Raw genomic sequence first — 9,119 nt, 5'->3', positions numbered from 1 at the left:
ATTTGAAGAAGCGGCGAATGTCCTGGGATGGCACTAAAGCTAAACTTATCCAAACTTATAAATAAGTTAGTTACTGGTGGGGAAATTGTAGTAAAACAATACTGGAATGAGTAGTCTTAGAAATGCAAACTGTATTCTTAAAAACATGTACAACTTCTTGGTAGTCTACTTCCGCTTTCTGCACTTGTTGCGTCCCTTCCGCCTCCTGCCCGGCGTTTTACTGGGCGACTTGCCATTTTTAGCCGCCGCCGCCTGTTGCTGAGTTTTGGGCGTGGTTCCACCGGCTCCTGCGGTGCTCCCGCCGGCACTTGAAGTGCTGTTCTGCTTGCTGATCCGATTGGCAGCGCCTTGACCACTGATCTTCTTCGACGGCAACAGATGCTGGCTGACCAGCTCCCCCAGAACACCCTGATGCGCCAGCATGGAGAGGAAGGTGCAGATGAACTTGTCGTAGTTGTGAGTGCGTCGACTGGCGTCCACCTTGAACATGTGTCTCCGATCATTCTCGTCGGCCAGGTGCTGTTCATTAATGGCTATCTCAGTGTCCAGGTTCTTGAGCAGCGACTGCAGATCCCGCGCAGTAAAGGCGCTCGGCTCCAGCAAAGTGGTGGGAGTGTCCGGACGTTGTGAGTCTCCGTTCCCCGATTCGCCCTGCTCGTCGGCCTTCAGTAGTTTCTGCAGGGTCCCGGACACGATGGCCTGGTTGGTGCGCAGCATCTTAAGCTTATGGGTTATGGCAATCCGCCTGTCCGGCACCACGGCCATGAGGTTGAAGCGTATATCCTGTTCCCCAGTGGCTATTCCCAGTCGCTCTGCCATAACGCGCCGGAACTTGTCCGTCCAGTCTTCGCTATCCTCCCATCCCCCGTGATTCATGGGATACGGTTTCAGACCATCCAGCTCAAACAGCTGCCCGTTGATGGGCACAAAGCTAACGAAGTGAAACGCCTCTCCGGTGAAGCGGCAGCTGGAGACGCCAGCTCCTGTCCGCTCTAGTCGACGCCGAGCCTGCGGCATTGCGTGCGAGTTGTGGGCACAAGCCAGTTCCGGTGTGTTGCCAATGGCCAGTCCCTTGTTCTCCGGACTCATGCCCTTGGTGTGGGCTTTCAGCCGACTGAGTGTGTCGCCCAGCTGCAGGTTGTTCTCGTTGCAGTTCAGTAGAACGGAGAGCAGGGCGTGGGTGGCACAGCTATTAGGTACCACCTGCTGGGCAAAGAAAATGCTGGAAATGGCCTCTTCATCCTTGACGAATATTTCCGCCGTTGTCTCCACGATTTTGCGCCTGGCACGCCGCTCTTCGATCCAGCGAAAGAGGAAAATGAAACCATAGGGGCTCTCGATGGGTTTCTGTAGGTCGTACACCTCCTCCACCTGGACATCATGACCTGTATGACATGAAGGTATGTTAGAGGTATATTTTGGAGGGTGTTTTGCTAAAAATTACAGCCGAAATCCTTGAGTAGCAGGGTGAAGAGACCAGGGTCGGACTCTAGCTCCAGCCAGCCGTCCGCCAGCTGGGCCATTGGCATCGTGGTTGCTGCGGAAGCCGTGGCCAGGAGCGCATTACTGCTAAGACCGCTGTTGCCTCCTGCCACCGCTGCCGCCTGGGGTCCATTGCCTCCTCCAGCAGCGTTCATGGTAAGTAGCTTATATTATTTATGCTACAGGATTCCAGCAACCATATATGTTTGGTTTTATAGGGGCAGAGTTGTGTGGTACCCAGAAATCTCCTCCTTGGACTTTGACGCCTGGAATTTGGAACAAGGATGATTACAAATCCCATATAAACTGAATAACTAATAATAATTACTAGAAAAACTCCTACAAATGCCTTTTGTTGTGTGTTTTTGTAAGCGGCAATTGCAATTTGTTTGTATATACTTCGGCTTTGCCCTCCTAGTTCTAGGCTAAGGCTCTGGACAGCCAAATATCTGAGTAATCCGCTCCGCAGTTGAACGCCTCGACAGCCGTCTGTCTATTATCCATTATTCGTTTAAATTATAACAAATTTAAATGTTTAACCAAAACCAAAATAGTTTTTTCTCTGCTTCCTCTTTCCGCTTTGCCATTCACAGAGACGTTTCGATAACGATAGGTCAGCAAGTGTAAAGATCTGGCATCACTGTTGGGAGTTTATAGTCAGCTGTTATTGACGTAACTTTTACCTTTTTCCTTGGAATTCGGTAGAAACTAAATTGATTTTTGAAATGGTTCGCCCAACGCTCGTTACCCTGGCCAAGCGCGTACCGCTCATCCACTTCCGCAAAGGTGGAGTGGGTGCGCCGGGAGCACAGTCCGCACACCAGCAGGCAAGTTCCCAGCCAGCAGGAGGCAAAAAGGTTAACCCAGCCCATTTCATTAACTACGATATCAGGACTCCTGGTTGGCATAATAATCAATTCTGTATTCTTTGTTATTTAGTTGGCCGGAGGACCAGCAATCGAGGATTACGAGTTGCCGGCGCGGTTTGCTCGCAAGCCCATCGATCCCGAGGAGGCGGCGTACATCAACAATGGGGGTATTCCCAACTAAAGAGCCCCCCGCAGTGTGCTGCTTGTAAAATAAACACTAATGTGTCACACAGCTGTTTTAGACTTCACTCAAATATCACACATGTTTAGCGTAAATTATTCAAGTTCGAATTAAAATGATTAAAATGGAATTAAATTATTAGCGGCGCCAGAAAGCCTTTGTTTAAAAAAACATATGTACATGCTGGAGCTTTTGGTGGTTCGCTGTGAATGGCATTTGAGGGGCCTGAGAGGAAGAACAAGAGTTGCTCATCCGAATCCGATTCAATCGTTCGTGCTCGGTTTTCACACGCGCAGCTGCTTTTCGATCGCCTCTGTTTGTTTGTGGTATAAGTATATTTTAATACCCCCGCCCACCCGTGATCACCCGCTCCCCGCGCGCCCCTCCATCGCGAACAAAGAGTGGAAAATTTCCGTGTCAGCTGAAAGAACCCTTTGGCAGCCAGCAACCATATCTATTGGGCCCCGTATCTCTGCGGCCCCCCGTAAACACCGGATCCGTTGTATCCCCCACCTGGATGGGTGTGAGGCGTAGTATGCCAGTGAACTGTGCCAACAAGGACTGTCTGGGTCTCCGCAAGCGTGTCTGTGGTCTGCACCAAACCTGGAAGTGGCTCCATCAGACGCCCGCCCTGCACGAATACCTAATCTCCGCCAGCTCCGTGGCTGCAAACACATCCCGGACCAGCCGCACCGCCACAGTCTAAAGTCCAGAGCGACCAAAGCCATTTAAAACCAAAACGAATACATAGCGTAGATAGTAGCCCCCCAAAAAAAGAAGAAAAAACCACACATAACCTAAAGAAGAGCACACACAGAACCAGGCAGAGAACCGTAGAGACCAACCAACCCGTCAAGAGAGTTTTTTCGACACCATTGACCTTGTTTCGCTTGCAAGTGCATTGCCTCTCAGTTCACCTGGCAACAGAATTCACACGCCGCGCACTTCACACTTCCTTGTGTCAGCCATGAGCAGGCTGCTGCGACGCAATTCCAGCCAGCTGCGGCTGCTCCTCACCCGCCTGGCCTCCAGCGGAGCACCAGTGGAGCCCCCTACGTCAGCTGGCCAACAGGAGATCAGGAAGGCCAAGCGCCAACCCCCACCCGTAGTGCCCGATTCGGAGATTAAGAAGTCCGTGTTCATCTCCCAGTCCAGCGATGTCTTCACCAATCTGGCTCTGGAGGACTGGCTGTACAAGAACTTTGACTTTAGCCACCACCATGTGCTGCTGCTGTGGGCCAACGATCCGTGCGTGGTCATTGGGCGCCACCAGAACCCCTTCACCGAGGCCAATGTCTCGCGGCTGGTGGAGCGCGGCATCACCCTCGCACGCCGCAATAGCGGCGGCGGAGCAGTGTACCATGATCTGGGTAACCTCAACTGCACCTTCTTCTCGCCCCGCGAGCGCTACGATCGCAAGTACAACCTAAACATCGTGACCAGGGCCTTGTTCCGCGAGTGGGCCATCAAGGCGGAGATCAATGAGCGCGACGACATCGTGGTGATGAACAAAAAGGTGAGGAGGAGCGTTGGCAATTGACTGGGTGTTATCAGGGAATGGGGCGACCCCTCGTTGACCCCAAAAACAAACGTCAGCCCACTTTGCCCACAGCTGGGGCTGTGCATCTGGTCTTTGTTGCCCACTCAACTGATTCGCCCTTGCTCAATTACAGGTTTCCGGGACTGCGGCCAAGCTGGGACACCCGAACTCGTACCACCACTGCACCATCCTGGCCAGCGCCAACAAGCTGCACTTGGGCGAATCTCTGGTGCGGGAGCCGGCCAATTACATTAGCCGAGCGACTGCTTCGGTGCCGTCGCAGATACGTAATCTTGTGGATGTCAATCGTATGGTGAACGTTGCCCAGCTGCGCTCCGCCGTGGGCTACGAGTACCTGAGGACGGCAGCCACCACCCTGGAAGACGGCGGTAGTACGCAGACAATGAAGCAGCGAGGCTTCCAGCTGATCAATCCCACTGAGAAATGGTTCCCTGGCATCGAGGAACTGCGCTCCAACTACAGCTCCTGGGACTGGGTCATCGGCAAGACGCCCAAGTTCACGGTGCAGAAGGATCTCGAGGTCAAGGGCGATGAGCAGGACATGAAGCTGAAACTGAGCGTGGAAGTCGAGGCCGTAAGATAATCCTATTAATAATTTATATTTCCCCTAACCATTGTTCATCTTATAGGGATTAATGAAGGAGATAGGCATCCAGCTGCCGCAGAGCGATCAGCTCGTTCCGGTGGTCACTCCGCTCCAGGGAAAACCCTACAACGAGGAGAACTTGAACGGCATCCTGGGCGCCCTGAAGCTCGTCAGCGCATCGAATGTGAAGCAGGCAATAAACGGGTCAGCATGATTCCTGTTGTGTTAGCTCGAAAAAAAAACAAAAAAAAAAAGATTATCCTTTCTGTAGTTTCACGAAAGTCCTAATATAGATTTAGTTTTTCCAAGAAACCATATTACTAACCTAGTATTTAAGCGTTTTACAAGCAAACTATTTACTTTTGTTACCCCGTTTTATATAAAAGAACTGCAATTAAATGTTTAAACATTGAAAATTAAAACCAATCCCAGATTAAAGATCATTTTCTTAAAGTAGGTTTATAAGGATTAATGAATCGAGACATGTTGACCAATATATCTTCTTGAAAAGAGCTCTATCGTAGTCTATATAAAAATATATATTTTTATTGCGTATAACCAATATAAAACGTAATAGATTTGTAAACTTGAATACAAAGTTAATATGATAAAACTTTTAAGGCACTTGTTCGCTTTCTTTTGACACAAATTGGTTGTACATCTGTATATAAAATATATTACAATCTATAAACATGAATACTAGGATACGGGATAACAATCATGGTCTGCGTGTCCTCCCTTTAATACGCCACGAAACGGAATAGAGACATCGACATAGAAATAGCTGTAGAAAATTGCACTCTGAACGGGTCAAGGTGGGACTGGCTTAAATGTGAACCGTTTGCACCAACTCCGGCAGGTTCTGGTAATCGGGATCACGGGCGAAGAATTCCGTGAGATAGACGAAGGTCGGCCGATCCTTTGGTCGTTCCTTCCAGCAGCTCTGCATCACGGCGTAGATGTAAGCAGGACATAGATCGGGCTGCGGCAAACGTGCTCCACTGTCCACCAACTTGATCGCATCCACATTGGATATTTCGCCGTAGGGCGGAGCGCCCAGGGAAAACATCTCCCAGATGGTCACTCCAAAGGACCACACGTCGCTGGCGTGCGAGAAGATGCCCAGATTGAAGCTTTCCGGGGCGTACCAGCGGATGGGCCAACGGCCGCCCTGGGTGAACTGGTATTCCGTGCTGCCGGGCCGCAGGGACCGCGACATGCCGAAGTCACTGATCTTGGCCTGGTGGCGAGCGGTCAGCAGAATATTCCTGGCGGCCAAATCGCGGTGCACAAAATGCTGAGATTCCAGATAGTGCATGCCTAGTAAATGGATTGAAAAATTAGTTGAAAAGGAACGAATTTCTGCTGATTTAAACCTACCACAGGCAATTTGCGATGCCCAGACCTTCAGCTCCGAATTGGCCGAGATCTCAGCACCGTGGTCCAGGAGGTACTGCAGCATGGAGCCTAGCGGAGCCAGCTCTTGCACCATCATAAGCATCTCCCCCTTCGAAATACCAATCAGTCGCACAATGCACTTGTGCTCCAACCTCATCATAACCGAGGCTTCGCGCAGAAACTCTTGCTTGTTGCTGTGCTCATCGCTGAGCATCTTGATGGCCACCTCCATACGGTACTCCTCGCCGCCAGTGCTCTTCCTGACCAGCCAGCCACTGTGCACGGAACCGAATTCCCCGTGTCCAATCTCGCTGTCCAGCACAAGATTTCCCGGCTCGATGAAGAACCTCAGCTTGGCCGCCTCCACGGCGGTGGAATTGGGCGTGGTGGGTGTGCCGCTGCATTTGCGATGAAGGTAACTGGCCATTTCACTCTCTGTGGAAGCGGTGGAGACGATCGAGTTGAGACGGGCTGCCGCGGGTGCCTTGATCTGCTGGTCCAACAATGTGAGCACGTCCATTGTGGGCTGGTAACCATTGGTCATCAACTGGCCAGTACGCTCCCGCTCGATGACCACATCGCTCTTCGTGAAATACTCAACTTCGGCTTCAGTCTTTGGGGCAATGGGTGGCAGGTCAATCTCAATGGGTGTGTTGTTCTTGGGCACGTTGTACACTTCGCTGCCGCCAGCGGCAACTGCTCCGCCATCCGCATTGAAGGTAGAGAACTCCGTGGAGAAGGATAGGCTCTTCAGCATGGGGGCCGCTGCCTGCAGCTCCTGCTCCGTCCTGGCCATTGAACCACTCACACTGCTCTCGGACTCGCTGCGCTTGCCTTTGGATTTGCTCTTGCGTAGGCTGTTCATGTCGAACAGAGCCTTCTTCGGACTCGTCAGACGCAGAGTATTGAACATGGAGCTGCTGTTCTCCTTCTGTTTTTTCTTCGCAATGGTCAGGGCGGGCACATGTGGGTGTTGATGGAGCGAATGTGGCGACACTGGAGTGGGCGGCGTTGCTGGCGAAGTGGCTTTTGGCTTCACCATGGATCGAGGTATAGTGGCGAACGAGGGCAACTCCGGCTTGGGCTGTGGCGGCACCGGGAACTTAAGGCTCACTGGCAAGCCGTACGAGAAGCGCATGAAGTGGGCTATCAGATGTTCCAAGCTGGGCCAGTATGGGCCGTCATCAATGTACAGAAACTTGGACTGCAAACAAAGACTTCCTTAAAAAGGCAGTTCGATACAATTTAGTGACACACTCACCCCGCCGGACTGTAACTTAACACCATTCTGGTAGAGATCGGCTTGCGAAATACGGAAATTCTTGACCACCTGATCACTGAGCAAAGTCAGTACTAATCCAGAGGCCGCCGGCGACTCGGAATAGCGCACAAGAAAGCAGCCGGAAGTGTCTATGCCCGGTTCTTTCGCAAGTAACTCCCTGGCATGCTTTTGGAGTATGGCCACAGCCTCGTCCCGGGTCAGGGTGCCATGGTACCACTGCTCACGTGTGGTATTTGCTGGAGGCAGCTTGTAGTTGAGCAGAAATTCTTCCACGGCCGTCTGGCCCGCTTCCTTAGCCAGATCAAATGGGAATTCACCCGAACTGGTCCTAGGCAGCGGCGGAGCTTCAGCCAAAAGCAATTCCTGCACAGCCTCAAGGTTTCCATGCTTGGCGGCCTCGTGCAGCGGCACATAACCGTTCTCTATGTTCCTGCCCTGGACATTTGCCTGTGCCGCGATTAGGGTGCGGACAAAACTGGCCGGCTTGGAGCGAGCGGCATACTAGGGATTAAATGGGATGCATTTAACAAAGAGCTGCACACATATTCGATTAAAAAGGGGACTTACGTGCAATGGCTGGCAGCCAAAGGAGTCAGAGCTGTTGACCTGGACCTTTGCATTCAACAGTTCCTTCAGAATAACCTCGTCTGAGTGGAGGGCCGCCAGATGCAGTGCCGTCTGGCCATCCTGGTTCTTGGCATCGAAGTTCCGGTAGCCGCACTTGAGCAGCTCGAAGACCACCTTGCTCTCGTTCTTGCTGGTGGCTCGGTGCAGCAGATTGGTCACCCCATGGCTGCGGGTGTTGTGCGGTGGCGGATCCCGGATCAAGGGCACCGTCAGCTTGGTGGGCAGCCCATTGGCTGCTTGCTGGTAGTAGTCCACCAGTGTGTCCAGTCCGTGCAGGATCTTTGTCTGCACCTTGTCGTCGATGGAGAAGAAGGCATCCTCTCCGCCATGTCGCCGCACTTGGTAGTGACACACCTCCTGCTGGCACAGCAGGCTCAGCACAAAGTCCCCGGAAGCCGTGCTGCTCTCCCGCACCAGAAATGTCCCATCCTCGTAACCTGTTGATTGCGATTTCCATTAGTCTTCATTAGTCTCGGCTCCACCACGCCCACATCGCAAGGCTCATCTGTGGGTCCAGGGACACCAGGGCTCCGCTTCGGGACTCACCTTGCTTGAGAAGTTCGTCGGCTGCCTCGCGGGACAGGTTGCAGTGGAACCACTTCATGTGATCACTCATTTTTGGGCCATTTGCTCCAATCTTGCTCCTTTTTGTTAATAATTTACACGAAAGGTGATCGCGGGAGGAATGTGGAGAAATACCATCTTTTAGAGGGTGGTAAAGTGTGACCAGATGCACGGCATTGCCAACGGTCGATTACAGTTTGAGTTGGCGGGCGTTCAAATAAAAATGTTCTTGGTCTTTCAGGGAATTTTTTGTAAACTATTTCTATTAGAAAAATTACGCTTATGAACGACTTTAATCACACACAATTTAACAAAACATCCTGATAATTTCAGATCTAATGAATGAAAGAGCTGATTCATAAAACTTCAATCCAGTAATTCGAACCTATTTATACCCTTTACTCGTGGAGTAAAAGGGTATTCTAAATTCGTGGAAAGTATGTAACAGGTAGAAGGATGCGTTACCGATTCCTTAAGGTATACATATATATTCTTGATCAGGATCACTTGGCCAAAGGTCGCTATCTTTTCGCCTGGTAATTGATATCGAAAATTGATACCGACAAATT

General features: G+C 51.3%; 5 protein-coding genes across 6 annotated transcripts; 3 read left to right on the top strand and 2 right to left on the bottom strand.

Annotated features, from left to right (window-relative positions):
• Positions 1-111: 111 nt before the first annotated feature.
• caly (ubiquitin carboxyl-terminal hydrolase calypso) lies at positions 112-2,085 on the bottom strand. The gene is made up of 3 exons (XM_017073161.4): positions 1,811-2,085; positions 1,445-1,748; positions 112-1,385 (listed from the first exon to the last, which is right to left on the bottom strand). Exons 2-3 carry the CDS (start codon positions 1,635-1,637, stop codon positions 166-168), a joined length of 1,413 nt encoding a protein of 470 aa, XP_016928650.2. The 5' UTR covers positions 1,638-1,748; positions 1,811-2,085; the 3' UTR covers positions 112-165.
• A 23-nt stretch (positions 2,086-2,108) lies between these two features.
• On the top strand, positions 2,109-2,673 carry LOC108009100 (uncharacterized). 2 transcript variants are annotated; one of them, XM_017073164.4, is made up of 2 exons: positions 2,109-2,309; positions 2,422-2,673. In XM_017073164.4, the coding sequence occupies exons 1-2, from the start codon at positions 2,208-2,210 to the stop codon at positions 2,530-2,532; spliced, it is 213 nt and encodes a 70-aa protein (XP_016928653.1). In that variant the 5' UTR covers positions 2,109-2,207; the 3' UTR covers positions 2,533-2,673. The 2 variants fall into 2 exon arrangements, with proteins under 2 accessions (XP_016928653.1, XP_016928652.1); XM_017073163.4 differs by having other exon boundaries at positions 2,111-2,339.
• A 139-nt stretch (positions 2,674-2,812) lies between these two features.
• On the top strand, positions 2,813-3,554 carry LOC108009101 (uncharacterized). The gene has a single exon (XM_017073165.4). It carries the CDS (start codon positions 3,050-3,052, stop codon positions 3,236-3,238), a length of 189 nt encoding a protein of 62 aa, XP_016928654.1. The 5' UTR covers positions 2,813-3,049; the 3' UTR covers positions 3,239-3,554.
• Lipt1 (Lipoyltransferase 1) lies at positions 3,499-5,101 on the top strand. The gene is made up of 3 exons (XM_017073162.4): positions 3,499-4,048; positions 4,206-4,667; positions 4,723-5,101. Exons 1-3 carry the CDS (start codon positions 3,500-3,502, stop codon positions 4,891-4,893), a joined length of 1,182 nt encoding a protein of 393 aa, XP_016928651.2. The 5' UTR covers position 3,499; the 3' UTR covers positions 4,894-5,101.
• Positions 5,102-5,192: 91 nt separating this feature from the next.
• Shark (SH2 ankyrin repeat kinase) lies at positions 5,193-8,691 on the bottom strand. The gene is made up of 5 exons (XM_017073160.4): positions 8,533-8,691; positions 7,927-8,423; positions 7,339-7,860; positions 6,060-7,281; positions 5,193-5,999 (listed from the first exon to the last, which is right to left on the bottom strand). Exons 1-5 carry the CDS (start codon positions 8,600-8,602, stop codon positions 5,506-5,508), a joined length of 2,805 nt encoding a protein of 934 aa, XP_016928649.2. The 5' UTR covers positions 8,603-8,691; the 3' UTR covers positions 5,193-5,505.
• Positions 8,692-9,119: the final 428 nt, after the last annotated feature.

Source organism: Drosophila suzukii, chromosome 2R (genome assembly GCF_043229965.1).
Source record: "Drosophila suzukii chromosome 2R, CBGP_Dsuzu_IsoJpt1.0, whole genome shotgun sequence".
NCBI lineage: Eukaryota > Metazoa > Arthropoda > Insecta > Diptera > Drosophilidae > Drosophila > Drosophila suzukii.
Note: the sequence above shows the minus strand (reverse complement) of the source record. Positions and strands in the feature narration are given on the sequence as shown.

What these genes read in the sequence shown, in the direction of transcription:
- caly (XM_017073161.4), bottom strand. Translation starts at nt 1,637, where the DNA reads ATGAACGCTGCTGGAGGAGGCAATGGACCCCAGGCGGCAGCGGTGGCA. An exon ending in GCTACTCAAGGATTTCGGCT is followed by an intron (nt 1,386 to 1,444) that starts GTAATTTTTAGC and finishes CATGTCATACAG; the next exon opens with GTCATGATGTCCAGGTGGAG.
- LOC108009101 (XM_017073165.4), top strand. Translation starts at nt 3,050, where the DNA reads ATGGGTGTGAGGCGTAGTATGCCAGTGAACTGTGCCAACAAGGACTGT.
- Lipt1 (XM_017073162.4), top strand. Translation starts at nt 3,500, where the DNA reads ATGAGCAGGCTGCTGCGACGCAATTCCAGCCAGCTGCGGCTGCTCCTC. An exon ending in TCGTGGTGATGAACAAAAAG is followed by an intron (nt 4,049 to 4,205) that starts GTGAGGAGGAGC and finishes GCTCAATTACAG; the next exon opens with GTTTCCGGGACTGCGGCCAA. An exon ending in TGAGCGTGGAAGTCGAGGCC is followed by an intron (nt 4,668 to 4,722) that starts GTAAGATAATCC and finishes TTCATCTTATAG; the next exon opens with GGATTAATGAAGGAGATAGG.
- Shark (XM_017073160.4), bottom strand. Translation starts at nt 8,602, where the DNA reads ATGAGTGATCACATGAAGTGGTTCCACTGCAACCTGTCCCGCGAGGCA. An exon ending in TTGGCTGCCAGCCATTGCAC is followed by an intron (nt 7,861 to 7,926) that starts GTAAGTCCCCTT and finishes TTTAATCCCTAG; the next exon opens with TATGCCGCTCGCTCCAAGCC. An exon ending in TTAAGTTACAGTCCGGCGGG is followed by an intron (nt 7,282 to 7,338) that starts GTGAGTGTGTCA and finishes CTTTGTTTGCAG; the next exon opens with TCCAAGTTTCTGTACATTGA.
- LOC108009100 (XM_017073163.4), top strand. Translation starts at nt 2,208, where the DNA reads ATGGTTCGCCCAACGCTCGTTACCCTGGCCAAGCGCGTACCGCTCATC. An exon ending in AGCCAGCAGGAGGCAAAAAG is followed by an intron (nt 2,340 to 2,421) that starts GTTAACCCAGCC and finishes TTTGTTATTTAG; the next exon opens with TTGGCCGGAGGACCAGCAAT.